This window comes from Diadema antillarum, unplaced genomic scaffold (genome assembly GCF_040938485.1).
Source record: "Diadema antillarum isolate AM-2024a unplaced genomic scaffold, OU_Dant_1.0 scf00000188, whole genome shotgun sequence".
NCBI lineage: Eukaryota > Metazoa > Echinodermata > Echinoidea > Diadematoida > Diadematidae > Diadema > Diadema antillarum.
In genome coordinates, this window is record NW_027271077.1 from 1268071 (window position 1) to 1283683 (window position 15613).

General features: G+C 40.5%; 2 protein-coding genes across 2 annotated transcripts in view; one reads left to right on the forward strand and one right to left on the reverse strand.

The window, feature by feature from the left end:
• Window positions 1-15613, forward strand: part of LOC139723414 (pre-mRNA-processing factor 39-like) — a 444659-nt gene that overhangs the window by 116145 nt on the left and 312901 nt on the right. The window lies entirely within an intron of this gene.
• Window positions 1-15613, reverse strand: part of LOC139723412 (muscarinic acetylcholine receptor M5-like) — a 151155-nt gene that overhangs the window by 72163 nt on the left and 63379 nt on the right. The window contains exon 2 of the mRNA XM_071634656.1: window positions 13278-13354. Coding sequence (XP_071490757.1) covers window positions 13278-13321 — 44 coding nt within the window. The 5' untranslated portion in view covers window positions 13322-13354. The remainder of the gene's footprint in view (window positions 1-13277; window positions 13355-15613) is intronic.

The following is a 15613-nucleotide window of genomic DNA, read 5'->3' on the forward strand; positions in this document are numbered from 1 at the left end:
GCGTCATAAAGCGAATGAGTGTGGCCATACTATAATTAAGCGAAATAAAGAGATCCGTGAATTTCATCGTCCTTTAAACTCTTGTGAATACCTCCACATCCGTTCTACGGAGAATTTTTATTCCTGGCACAAATATATTTTTGATTAAATGTCCACCAGTATCGAAGCCCACCGATCTCGGAGCATTGAGCGTCAAACATTACCTACAAGTGGAGGCCGAATAAATGCGAGATAATTGTACGTAATTTCATTAAAAACTGGAAGGCTCCCTGGCGTGGAAGAAATGGCCAATGACATGCCCTACATTCTGTTTTCAAATCATTTGAAGCTGTTTGGTTTTTTAGTATTGCATGATAGAACGACTTGATTCGAATCAATCGCTCGCTGAATATCGCAAACTATAGCGAGAGGTAGTAAAAAAAAAAATCGAATTTGCAGACAACATTAAGACGGCAGTATTGCAGAAAGGAAACCATCGCGCAAGAAATGTAAAGCGTTTAAGTTGCATTCAACTATGAATATCCTACTTCCAACTTTATCGTACGCCAGGGATGAATAATTGGTTGTACCGAAAAGGAGAAAACCCTAATTCTAAAGCTGAGAAAAATGAAAGAGCGAGGAATCTTTGGCATTTGGAATATTGTTTCTTCCCTTAGATCTCGGAAGTTGGAAATAATTGTAATGCTTCGTGTGTTTTTTTTTTTTCAATTTGTTTTAAACCAGTCTTACCGGTGGTGGGAAATTCCAATGTCAAAACATTACCAACTTTATCAAAGAAGAAACTTCTTTTCCGCCATTGTGATTTGCGCAAACAGATGAAATGGTCTAGCAAACAATCAGCAATATTTGCGGCCACTTTGCCGGGCTATTACAGCAGATACCGGATCGAGCGATCACCTATCAACTTGAGTAATGAGACTAGCGATGCCTGGTGACGGCAATTTTCGAATTCCTTTCGGATGTTTTCGACCAATCAATTTGGAAACTAGCTTCCACGTCGATGAGAAGTCAGCCTTTTTCATTCTTTTCACTCGGCGATGAGCTTGCAGCCAGTGGTCACGAAAACAAAGTGAGATTGCGCGGATGAGCAACGCTCAAGAAAATTTTCCGCATCGGTGAAGTTTTCAGCTGAGGCCCTGTACAATGACCCTCTTTCTCATGATGTTTTGTTGTTGTTATTGCTGTTGCTGTTTTTTGTTGTTGATGATGATGATGATGATTTTTTCCCTTCGCGGCAAGGAAATGTTAGTACCCGAGTCATGGTCGTGATTTTAGTTCAGGAGGGAACGAAACGTGACGCATTATACGGAAGACTTGGCCTGTCTGAGTAGTCTGTTTCAACCGTGTGCGGAATTAATGACTGCGTAATGGAATATCACAGCAGAATACGATCGCTACATGACCACTTGGGATCAATGGAAAATCATTTCGCCCTCATTTTCCTCTTCCCCACCCCACCCCCATATCTCCCCCCTCTCTCTCTATCTCTCTTTCCTCCTCTTTTGTCAGACTTTGTTTTGTATTCATCTCAGTTCGAGAAAGACTGATCGCTGAGATCATTGTTAAAGTGTTTCAAAGTTTGTTGCTCGTTGCCTCCTTTGATGACTACGGAAACGAAGTAAGATGGGGTGGGGGTTAGCGTCTGACACTTCTTGAGAACAAGTCATGCAAACATACGCAGGAAGGCAGAGAGAGACAGAGTGATGGAAATGCCGAAAAATTGAACATATGGGAATTGAATGCTAAATGGGCTGTACTTAGGTTTTATGTGCAGCATTTCGTCTCAGGTGATGGCAAACAATCCATGAAAAAGTGGAAAACGAATGGTTTGTGAAGGGAAACCATATCAGTGTGCATGACTCCCATAAATACTGTATTGCGTCTAGCGCCGAAAAGCAAGTGAGATTACATCCGCGAAGGCGCGTAAAAACATCAATTTCATTTCCGGTAATGTCCCCACATGGAATAGAGGATATATTTCATCATGAAACGGTTTCGCGGGAGAATAGTTGACGATAGATGTTTTGTGGGCCTACTCATAAAAATCATTCGCGAACTTCACATCTTACGTAGATAATTATCACGTTGTTGTATTGTAATCTTTTCCATTATATAAGTATTCTCTTTAAGGTAGATCGATGAACGTAGCAGTAATTTTCATGGGTTTTGGGGGTTATTTTTTTGAGAGATGTTAAATTTTCAAAGTCTCTGAATTTGCAAACGTGACCCATCTTTCTCTCACCGTCATCATTAAGTGTGTTTTGAAGGTTGGTTCCTGCATGATAAGATTGTTAGGTAGAGGGCGTTACAGAAGTTTAGGAAGTTGCTGGAGACGCGGACTTGCCAATCTGTTGAAAAGATTGGGATTTGGAGCACTGTGGCTCAGTGGACAAGGACTGCAGACTTTACAAACGGAGGTCCCGAGTTCGAATCCCACTGAGTGCATACGCTCTCAAACGAGATGTTTTTGTTATAGTGATGTCCTTCTCGAGCAAGGTGTCAGAATGTGTATCTGAGGCAGCGTTGGGGTAATGGTAACAATGACTGCAAATGGGCCTTCTGGGAGAGCGGCACTTACACTGATGAGGTTATTATTGATACTAAGGACCATAACTGCCATTACTCCCACGGTAGAGCAGCCAGCCAAATCGTTCTCGAAACTCCTTTGGGGGAAAAGATTTCCCCCCCCCCCCTCTACACCAGGCCTTCGCCGTGGTACGCCCCAAAGCCGCCATTTCTTAGACCCTGTCTTTATATGATTTTGCACTTTTACCTTAACCGGGGGCAACAGTGTCACCCGCATTCACTCGTCGAGTAAAAGAGTTGTCCAAGGCTGAAAGCCAATGACAATTTAACATCTTTAAGGTGTTTTTCACACTGAAATCTCAGACCGAAACATAGTCACGATCCACAGAAATCCATTCAAGCTCCTGCTTTTGATGAAATAGAATGCCTTGCATGCATGCATTAAATTGTTCAGTACTGTCGCATGCAGGCAAACTGACCTAGAAACATTTCATAAACTGCACCACACATGCAGCACGCAAATCTAGACACAGAAAAATTTCATGAAACAGCTGAGCTAAAGATAGTGAGGCCTACGACGCATTCGATTGTCTGTGATCCCAGCTTTAACCCTATATTGGTTTTGAGAAGACCTTTCCATTCATCTTTGGGGACATGCGCTCCCGAAGTAACGGCCCTCGACAAAAATACTGTCCCTGCGTCGTAGAATAAGAGAAAGAAGTGCCTTCATTCAGCGACGACAGATGAGCATGGGTGTTTTCCAGCGCGGATATTTTGAAGAAGTTGTTCGGCGATGACAGTTATAGCCCTCATAAAATTCTCATAGCATCCATCATGCACTCGTGGAGGTAGCGTTAATAGCTGGTTCGATCTGACTCGTGTCTGCGTAACGTAACGCGCGAATCGATCAGAAGGCAAGTCCGTTGGGCTGTCCACAGTGTTGACCCCTTTCCTTCTCTTCACTGGAATCAAATCTACCCCCCCCCCTCCTCCCGTCAATATGCTCTCACTGTAGATATCAGTCATGAAATGCGTCCATATTGAAGGAAGGCTGTCGGTTCACTAATACGTCATCTAACAACCCTGTTTGAAATCCAGTTGCCCTTATAGATTCAGTTTGCCTGCGAGGTATATGCGATATGCGTTCTATCACATGTGTTACGGTAAAATGTAAAGGAGTAAGTTTGTGTCGATTTAGATTTTTTTAGATAATTGATTGCTGACAAATATAACAGTTTCGCCAACTTCTCGCATCGAAGAAATTGTATCTAGACAATGAACGCTGTTTTTTGTTCTTTTTTTTTTGGTGAAGATGATTTGATTTTTTACAAGCTTTTCGATGCTTGTTCTTCATCGAAATTACTTAGTTACACAAAAGCTACACCAGAACGAGATAAAAAGAAACAAACACTGTGATAAGGATATACTAGTAACTGTTATTGCAATATCAACAAGGTAACAGTAAAATTATGATATTAGTACATGTAGTAAGGAAATGATGCCAATAATCTGCGCGTACGTTCGGAAGTAGACCTAAAAGGACAGTGTCTTTAAACTGTTAGAATTTACTGAATAGTGTCCAGTCTATTTCTGGATGAGTTTGTAAAAAATGATTTATCTTGGACAGCCATCATCTTGAAAGTAGTTTGTTCTTTCTGGAAAGCAAAGTCAATTCAGTTTGCTTTATTTGCTTCTCAGGAACCTGTCCTTATTGAATATAAAAAAAAAGAAAGATTGAGCAATCCATGATCGAAAAGAACCTAGAGGATACTGCGACAGAGTTTTGTTGTCATACTACGACTGAAGGGCGCACTCTCATCATTTCTCATTCAAAAGAAAAATCAGAGAACTGATATCAAAACGATTTCATTCATTTCATCGTCGTAGACTCATGTGAAGCGTTTGCACAAACACTCGAGTCTTTCTCGTCGCAGGCCAAACGACGGCCGTGCCCGATCTTCGAAGTGCGATGACTCGTCCTCTTAGAGCCAGGTCCCCGCTGCCAATCCGCTTAATTGTTAGTCTCAGTGTATTTCAAGAAGGGCGACGGCAGTGCCCATCTATGGGAGGTTGGTTTCGTACGCTGGAGAGTGCTTCAGTGAGACCCCTGGGGATGAGGTTGACGCAGCGTGCCCTCAGGAGCCAAACAGTGGGGTGGATTGGAGTGCACTTTGATCGAGCGCTCATCGTCGGTCGTCGCGTCGTCACGATAAAAGCTCTTTACGCAGTTTTAGCCATGCGGCAGAATTTGGCCTGTTAATCGTCGGAATGAGTCGCGTTGCCCCCGTACGAAAGAAAGAAGACGGTTGCGACTGTGGTGTATTCAGCATTCAAATCAAAATTTCAATATGGCGTCTTGTCTATCATTTTTTCTTCATAACAGTCCAGCGGAGTTTGGCAGCAAGGTAAAAGCCGGTCCTGTCCATGAGTATGTGTGAGTCTTATCACGCACGGTTCCACGTAATGTCAGTGCCTCTTTAATGCTTCCAAGAAAGATATTTCAAAGTCTATGTCCGTATCTATTAGCAAACCCAGGTAAGCGCAGTTACAGTGTATGCTTTCAAGCCGTTACGTAATAGTTGCTTAGAATTCAGATTCACTTTTTTTTCACATGAAGATTACAAAATACAACCAGTTGCATAACCGCATTCATAACAGTCTTTGTCGGGGTTTTGTTTTTACTTTATTTCTTGAGGATTTTGACTTTTAAGGAATGACTGATAGTACCCCTCGAAAAACTATTGCTCTAGTGCAGATCAGACGAAGTAGTAAACAAACCATCGCCGGCGTGCAAAATCAGACAGCCACGCATTGATTTTCACTGATTTTCTGTAACTTTGTCTAAAAGATACAATCTTTTTCCTTTTTTTTTTTTTTTTTACAAATAGTAGTAATGGAAAGGGAAAGATTTCATTTCAATGCAAGAAACAGAGCATGCGGGATATACGTCTTTTGTAATGTTCTTGTTTCTTACCCCTGTGGTGTCTAAGTGCACCTGTTCAGTGGAGTTTAAGATTTCATATGGCCGGGATACAAGTTGTCTGTCTGTCAATCAGTCTCAAAGGCTTGGTGTTATAGATGGTAACCGAAAAAGATGGCCACAAAATTCGACATTGACAAAAGATGACACCATTTTGACAAGAAGCGTTTCATCTTTGCTGATCTGTAATCACAGAAAAGAAAATCGAAGCGACTCGTTGCAAACGCAGCAACATTTACGATATATCTAAAAAAATATAGTCAAATTAATTCTGCTAGCTCAAGACAAGCTCTGCAAGGCATTTCACCGCACCTTCTATACATCGCTCTTGAGTGATACATGAAACAATGCGTTCTTACTTTCTCCTTAAACTTGCTATCATGCTTACCTTTTCAAGCATTTTTAGAAACGTTTTTATCTTTCTTTTTAATTTCTTTTTAACTATATACTTTAAAATTTCGTTAAATGCACGTTCTAACGTGACAACACAAGCACTTTCTGATGATTCGAAGGAGGTGACTTGTTGACGGCGCCCGAACCCACTAATGGCTTGCCGATCATCTCGCTCCTTAGCGCCTCGCTTCCCTCGCCCAGTTCTTGCGGATGACGGAGCAGCGGCCCCTTGGAGGCGATGAATGTGATTACGACGAGAAACCCCATAAATACCGTCTTAGGGCAGTGAAAAGGGGAAGGTGGTGGTAGTGGTGGTGGAAATGGAGGGGGAGGAGGCAGGGGGGTGGGAGTACTTGGAGTGTTATGTCTTAAGCATACGAAACTTTTTAAGTTGGCCTGGGACAAAGATACCCTGTTATCATCTCAGCATGCAAGCATTAATATATGGGCAAGGTCAGCAAGGCAAAATCCGAACTAAAAAAAAAAAAATGTGATACGAGACTATACACAAAATAAAGGCAACAGGAAAGCTATTGGCTAGACATGCAGGGGCGGATCCAGGAATTCTGTAAAGGGGGGGGGGGGTGACTGATATTTCTGGTGCCACTTCCGGGTTTCATTTCATATTTTTTTCTTTTCATTTCTTTTGTTTTTAACGAAAAATAAAGGGGGGGGGGGCGTGCGCCGGTTGCGCCCCCTCTGGATCCGCCACTGCTAGACTTGAAGAATGTTTGGTAATTTACTTGACAATTAACGAAAGAGACGTGTAGAATGAACGGACAGGGAGAGGGTTAATATTAAATGCGAATGTGTTGCTAAGAATCATGCTAACAAAGCAAGCAAACACAAGTCCTGATCAAGCCTTGCTACTGAAACGAAGGTTCATTCGACTTTCCAAGAACATCCATTTCGACAAGAGCTGCCGTAAATGACTTCAAGGAAACTCGGACGATAAGTTTCTGTCCCTAATGAGTTCATGAGTTAAAGCTGAAATAGCACAACTGTTTTGCCGCGTGCGCTTAAACACACCTACGTGTTCTAATATCGCTACAAGGGTTTCGGTTTGCGCTCTGCGAATAGGTGTTGATTAGTGAATGAAACTCCGCCTGAAACCCGATAAGCGATGTGACCCGTTCGAGAGTTTCTACGTCTAAGAGCCTTTCTTCCTTGTTCTCCACTCGGCCTACTCTGCAAAGGATACTTCGCTGAATGAATTAATTACTGTGAAATTACAGCAGCCGAGTTCAGAGTAACTGTGTCCACAGCTCGTGGGAGGACGGAATCATGAAAGAAAGAAAGTCAGCAACTTCCGCATTTTTTGAATAGGAAAATGAGACGAAAAAGTTGACGAGTAAATTGATATGAAATTTGCTTGCATTTGGTGGATAATGTGTCATTGAAGAATGGAAGACTATAGTTAAATTAAAGCTGACGCGTTTTTCTACTTTGTTAATTCAAGTTAAATTACAAGTAGGCCTAGGAGAAGAATGAAATGACAAAGAGTGTTGAAATAGTATACAACTTGATTAGTATGCGTCATTTCCTTTCTAAAAATCACATGGAGTTCCCCGTGAAGTAGGAAGTCTGATAGAAGGGAAAGAAAAAACAAAGCGGCTGAATGAAGGGCAATATAAGCATTCTTTTGGCCCGTACTAATAACTACGTTTGTGTCTCTTTATGTGCATTCCTCTGTTGAACAAAATGACATCTCTATATTTACGTAGACCCTTATGATAGTAAAACAGATTACTTTGTCTTTGATAATAATTAAGCTTCTATAGCGCATATAACCATAACAAAGCAATGTTCCCGATACACTTTACAATAACTCTTACCATTTTACAACATCGTCACAAAACACATATAGTAAATTACATTCAAAATAATAAGAAATCGATGCAATCATACAACTGTATGCATTAATATACGTAATTTAAAAAAAAAAAGAGAGAAAATGATTACTTTACAAATGAATAAGTCTTTAAAGAGGAGTTGAATAAACCAAAGTAGACGACTGACAGATATGCTGTGGTAGTGAGTTTCATAATCTCGGGGCAGCAACTGAAAAGGAGCTGTCACCATAAAATTTTGTATTAAGTTTAGGAAGAAGAAAAAGGGATTGATGCTGTGAGCTACGACTACGTGTGGGGACAGGTGAGTTAACTAATTCTTTGAGATAGACCGATATGATTTTTTTTTTTAAAAAACAAACATTCGTTTTGAAACAACACTTGACAGACCGTAGAAAGCTATATTTTTCCATCGAGACAATATTTTTTCCTCAACGCTGTGCGCTTCGGGAAAATATAATCTCGACGGGTGGGGGGGGGGGGGAATTAACTCCCATGGGGATGTCAAGTGTTATATTTCACCTCTAAAAGGGTGATATTTGTATGACATTCATTCGACATCTAGGGATGATGGGAACAAAGACTCCGTTTGGGAAACCTGAGAGACACACGATAATGTGATCTATTCATCAGGATATTGTGCAACAAAAGTCAGTGATTTCTGTATCAGCAGAAGATATGAACATGGTGAGCGGGTTTGATTGTACGTTTCTCTATACATACCCTCTTAAAGGAGAAGTAAGAAGGAAGTTGCTTGCTCTTGTAGTGTTTTTAGATTAGACCTACAACCCTGACATTTTCATTGTTTTTTTATTAAAGACTAATCAAATGTCGGACTTTTTTGCGAGTATACTGACACCAATACTAAATTTATATTCTTAAATCAGATTCAATACATTTTTGCACAAGATGGTCTGGCCGTTTATACTTCAGCAATGATAATATCCAATGCAAACAATAACGTTTAATAGATTACTAACTATATTAGATTATAGTGTTGCAATGAAATTCAGTAGCAACACGAGGCCACATTATTCATCCTGTTTCCTTGCGAGCCAAATTCTGACGTAATTTCGGGCACAGATGACGAGTGAGCGATGCCTACTTACCCGTCTGCTTTGCCCGACAAGGTACTATAGTACGAAGCGACTGTCATGAGACTGGAATTCATTAATAGAAGGCGAGCAGTCTGGCGCAACCCAGGACACACAACGTGACTCGCAATCGCCAATCGGAATAAGAAATGACCGGCGATAAAGAAGAACACGACTCGGGCGTTTTTACGGCCACCATAGATGCGGATCCATGCACATTCATGCAACCAAATACGTCTTCAATTTAAAGGCTGGTTTCCAAGCCGGAATTATTCAGTGTATTGCGTCTGACGGTCACCGGATCCCTCTCAATTTCCTTCCCCTTTATTCGGATTTTATTCCTCGTATTTGAGCAGGGTTCTTGGTTTTGGAGACGTATTTTGGAGATACAATTCACCCGTTTCCCTAGAAAACACTTTGCATTAATTCTATATAGGCCCTTGGTTGACGCTCGGCCATGATTACATCATAATCAGGGCATGCGATATCACTTTCCTGTAGTGTCAAAACAACTTAAATTAATAGAGCATTAACAAGTTTTGGTCTGTATATTTTGTTTAGTATCTTTTAAAGAAATATTATCGCAGCATATTATTGTATGATAGAGGGATCCAAGCCTAAAATTTACTGCAGTATCTTAGGTTTTATCGTCATGCACACTCAAACACTTTGAAATAAAATTTTGTTTCAAATGAGCTTAATTCTAGACGTCAAGTACCCCCATTAAAGCAAACTAATCACTCAGTTCTCGCATCATTATGTACCATACAATCACAGAAGTGGGAGAAAAAATATTATACCCTTGTGTCCTGGAAGTGCGGCTAATATTGATTTCGTCAGTACCGTGACACAATTCACTAACAGACGATTTTTCCCTCTCTCTTGTGTATTCTCGTGTCATGGCATAACAAAACACAGTCATATTAAAAGCCCAATATCTGACTATTCTGCGATGATCCCATGTCGTCGCTACACCTGGTCTGTGCGCTCAACCATTTTCCTCGAATTTGAAGTACCCGGGTATCTTACATGACATCTAAGACCAAGGCAAATAATTGTGTTTGAAATGGAAAGGTCTTCGGACTATCCATCTCTCCTAAACAAGAGACATTTCATCAGCTTAAAGCCGCGGTGGATTCCACATCTCTGAGTTGTATTACATATCCGCATCGAGCCCACTGATGGCTTGCTCAGGAGGATCAAGATTGAAACGTGATACCTCGAAGTGAGCTGTTACATCGTTGAAGAGCAACCAGGAAACCAGGGCAAAATCTTCACACCGCTGGAGTCGTTACCTGGTTCAATCTTATTCTAGTCCCTTTCACGAGGCTCCTTCCAGAACTGCGATGGAGATATGCACTTTCGCTGCAAGTTGTTTAGTAAAATTCTTCTACGATCATGGGTTCTGTTCTTTGAATTCATCTCACTTTAGTTTAATTTCCATTGCAGTTTATTTAACTTATAAGAATTAATCTTCTAGTGCCATAATTATGATCTACCCCTGTAATCGACTGGTTATGCTAAACTGACCCATAGGTGATTGAAGTATGTAAAAGATCATATCCAACCAAATTTGTTTCTTTATTTCTTTAGTGGTTGAAATGTTTTACGATGTCAAAATGTAAAAGTTAATTCGTCTCACGAAAGCTTTAGGAAAGCTATGAATCATTATGTTAGTTCCATTCAAAAGTTTGTGATGCACGTAGTCCGAGTGCAGAAATCATCTAATATTAAGCACACACATACACACACACACACACACACACACACACATACACACACACACACACACACACATACACACAAGAGTGACGTTCGTTGTTCCGAGGAGTTGTTAATCCAAAAGTGAAATAAGGTTCGTTATTCCGAAACACATAATTTATTTTCGTATACCTAGATGTTCTTATATCCAAAAATGAAATAAGGGTTCGTTGATCCAAATATTCGTGCCGTTATTCCGAAGGTTCGTTATTCCGAAGGTGCGTTATTCCGAAGGTTCGTGAATCCAAAAAAATGAAATAAGATTCCCTTTCCGAAGCTTCTATCATCCGAAAATGACAAAGGTTCGACATTCCGAAAGTACGGTAATCCGGAAAATGAAAACTAACGAGTCTTCGGAATTATTAGCCTTTTTTTTTTCATTTTCGGATAAGCGAATCTTCGGAATAACGAACCTTCGGAACAACGAATTGTAACCCGAACGCGCGCGCGCGCGCACACACACACACACACACACACACACACACACAGCGACAACTCCTCTCAAATCCCTGCTGAAGCAAGAGAACAGCCCAGTGTTGACTTTTAGAGGGGGAAGAGTATGATTGGTTGTCCACTTAAGCTCACCTCAGCAAACAAAGGTCATCTTGACTTTTCACCACCGAAGTGACCAATCCCACGATCCAATAACGTATACCTGAGAGGACAAGTCAAGATGCTCTCATTCTCTTTTGTAAATAAATCTTACCCTACAAAAACAAATGTTTGCCTAGAATGACCCAGATTTACATTTTGGGACTAGACGTTCATCGGTATACTTCTCTTCTTCTTGAAAACCATCCACTCTTCGTAATGACATCATCTTGATTTGTGCTTGTTGTTTTTTAATGAAAAAAAAAAGATATATGACGATGAAGTTTCACACACAAAATTTCAGAAGAAGTAAACCCTACGGCAAGTATTCCGCAATGTTTTTTTTTATTGTTTCGTTTTCTTGTCACTGCTTTCATGTTAATGACTTCATTCCAGAGGTTACTCTTTCTTTAACACAAACCTCTTTCTCTCTCGAACAAAAAACATCATTAGGCTGCAAGGAAAACAACCTATAAGGTCGAGTGGGCAGCTGAAAGGTACCGCTAAGTCGTTACATTTTCTCTTCGTCCACACGAAAATAGCAGGAGTGGAAAAATTCTTGCCCTTTTCGAATTATATACTCGGCGTAATTGTCCATTCCTGACGTACAGACGATCGGAGATGGTAAGATAATGTACCGTGCTTCATTTCAGGGATGATTACCCGCGGCATTTAAGACATATTCTAGCTAAAGATAATAGGTTTTTGTTCTTGTTGAAGTTTTCTTTTAGAACATGCGCACCGCCTGTAGAAAGGTAACAGTTTTAGGGTTGACATGAGTGCTTATGGGCAAGTTTTTAATCCGTACCTCACGATCTGCAGATGGGGTCTGCTTTACAATGTCAAACAAAAAACTGCTTCTGCAGTTACTGCTCACAACAAACAACAATTCTTTCATATAATATTTATATTTCGTCGCTAAGTATCTATCATCTTTATACACAAATCAAACTATGCATCATTTTGAGTTGCTCGAGTTGCTGTTTAGATTACTTAGGTGAACCGTATTCGATGAATATCAATTTGATTAGATACCTGATTAACTTATTCTTACGTGAATGTGAAGCTTGTCTTTTGTAAATTCTGCCATGCACATTAAAGATTAGTAAATGAGAAAAACAATGCGCGCAGACGTCAGCTTTTTCAAAGGGCACGCGCTCTGTGTCTAGAGACGTTAAATGAATGATGAGGAGCACAGAGACAGCACACAATACATGCCGCTGGTAATATGACTTGCGACTGGAATGAGAAAAATGTCACAACTTCTGACGCACAAATTGCATTTATTGATAAATCGAATCGCATCTAGACAATCGGCAATGTGCACTTTTGAACTCAAGTCTCGCCAGATTAAGAAACATCTGACAATGTGGGGAGACGTTGACTGGAGGGTAGGCACACCACACTGGAGATGCTATGTGGCGCCAATTTTTCAAGGGAGACAACAGGCGACGGGTTGTTGCTAAGTTACGGGTTGTGGTCTGACATTCAGCAAAAATCCCCAATCGAATATCATTTTCGATTTTCATTCTTTTTAAAGCATCGCCTCGGTTCAGGTGGAAGACTATCTTTTTTAAAAATCATATATCAGAGTGGCCAAAGGGGTATTTCTGGCATTTCAAAACATGCAGTGAATCCCACAATATGCCAGCATTCTTTGTATTTTGATATTTTGTGAAAGGACATCTTTAAATAAAATTCATTAAGGTAGTTACCATCACCGAAAATCTGCAGCACTGGTTTTAAGAATGCTTATTGTAACATCATGATTCATTTTCTTGCTACATTTCTAAACCTGGCGAGATCAGGCTGAAGTGTCAGTTTGGAAAAAAAAAAGATGTCAACACACTTTCAATTTCATTCAATGACAAGTTTTTAAAAAATGAATATTAGAACGAAACTTTCACATTCAAAATGTAATGAATATTGTCTAGCACTTCATAACTACATTGAGTATATTCAATGCAGATGCAGTACATCAACACAGAAAATAATTTTGAAACTTTCAAACTTCCACCAATGTATGTAGGACCTGTATAGGTTTCACATGCAGCTATGAAACGTTGGAGGTGTCGTACTTACGGAGGAAGATTTGCACTATAGGGGGCGCTCTCCAACGTGTCCATGACTGCTATGGAACGGCTCACGACCCGTCATATCTGGAGGGAAGCGATAGTGAAAAAAAAGAGGACACAAAAAGAGGAAAAGTTGGAGATTGAACTGATTGAAACTTACTTGAGCGGTTGTCATTCACGCTCCCATAATGCTCTGGAGATCGTGTTTTTTTAAAGAGTGAATCATTAGGCAAACACTTCGTGAAGTCTGCAATGTTTCCTCACATTTGTTCTCTAAGAGCATACAGCGTAAGAGCATTCGGGAACAACTCAGCATGAACATTCGTTTGTACAGCGCATTAGATGAGCACATTCTCAACTCACGAGTCTAGAAATAATGCTCCTTGACAATTTAACATGGCTGCCAATATTGATCTTTTTTCCAAATCAAATCAAACTGAATAAATATTGTCAAATTGCTGACTGATATAATAATGGAGGTTCTTGCACATGGCGAAAACTGCAAGGACGACAAAAACGAGCAAAATTGTATACCACATTTAGTGATCTGCATTTCATGGTTAGTCACAACCTATACAAACTTAGCATCCATTATTTCAAGGGCAACCTGCCATCCAATATTTGAAAGCAACTGCAGCTGATATGCTTAACATCAGCTGAAAGTGAAACGTAATATAAGTATTTCCTGCTGAATGTGAAGCGACTTACACCACAGGAATTACTTCTGAGCTGTTTTTCCCCTTCGTACTTCACCACACCATTATTGTCCAGACTTTAAACCGACCCCTGCAAAGAGGCGCATCTCACAAACAAGCAGAGGAAAGACATCCCTTGGTATTTCATTGTCACGGTTCTTTCTAACTCTAGTTGTTTTTAGCTTTCCATGAAACTGTATTTCCATTTGAGGTTCAGCGTGAATACTCACAACGCCCCACCCCTCCCCCCCCCCCCCCCCCCCACACACAAAGAACCTTGCAACCTTCCTAGTTATACCGCAAGAAGTTGCGGGCAAGGAATTTAAATCAATGAAGGCAGGCGCATCGCTTTTTCATTAATTCTGTTAATTCTTTTGCGGAAGCTTAAAATTCAGCCGCGAACAACTTCCTTCTCTGTTTCTACGCAAACCTTTGTAAAACTTTCGCAATTCGAGGCACACTTTTATGTCTCAGACTTTGATGGGTAGAGCAGAGCAGGTTAAGGACCGTTCGGACACCACCGCACCTCCCATGGATTGCAGACGTAAAAAAACACGTCGAAGTACAGTATCTTTGATGAAATTATTCGGAGGTTTTCAATGCTTCTATTTCGGTGAGACTTTTGTTGTTGGTGGGTTGTTTTTTTTTGCAAGCAAAATCCCGTCAAAGGATTCTGGGAGTGTTTCATAAAGCTGTTCATAAAGAACGACTGGAACACGTTCTAATGTGCTATACTTATCAGAATTTCAATAATTCAGCACAAGAACTGATCACCAGTTGTTCTTAAGTCGTTCGTAACTTTAAGAACAGCTTTATGAAAAAAACTCCAGGCCCTATATACGCTTGTTGCCATGCTTTGTTACCACAGCCTACAGTACATCTTTTCATACATAACTTCCGCTGTCTGTATTGTGCTTTCGTTTTTGTTTTTTCGACATAAGCCTATACTTCATTCAACTGCAAACAATAAGCATGCGTTACCAGTTCCGTGACATATTGTGCTCCTGCGACAATTGCTCCGATGAAATATCTGCACGCTAAACACAACATAAATCTTACCCACAAATGTAACCCTAACCCTAATCCTAATCCTAATACTCACATCAAAGTAAATCTAAAACCCGAACACAACCCTGACACTAACAATAACCCTAAGTCCTTGGAGAAAATAAAGCTGGAGCAATAGTCGCAGGAGCATTATGTCGTGTCACGTGAGTTCACATTCAAGTAAGTAATTTCCTATGAGAAATGGTAATTGATATATCAGGTGGTGAGAGACCCAATTTCAAGCTTAGGGAACTCAAAGACTCGCGGAAATCAGGTATAGAGGACCAGAAGTAAAATCAAATGAATGGATGTTGATGCAAGTTTCGTCATTTTCTTTAGATATCAAATCAGTAGCTAATGAAATCCTGCCATCTCGTGGGTAATTTCCTGTTTTATTGTGATCGTTCGAAGCAGAGAACTGCTGCCCTGAGATTTGGTACATGATTTGGAAGAATAAATGTACGCAATTAAATTGATGCCGATTGGAGATCTCTAATGCTAAAAATACAAACACGGGGGGCTTCGTAGACACCAACAGCGACCTGCTTCTTACAGGCGACACGGCAACGTGTAACCGATACCCCCTCACGCGGTTTAGGCG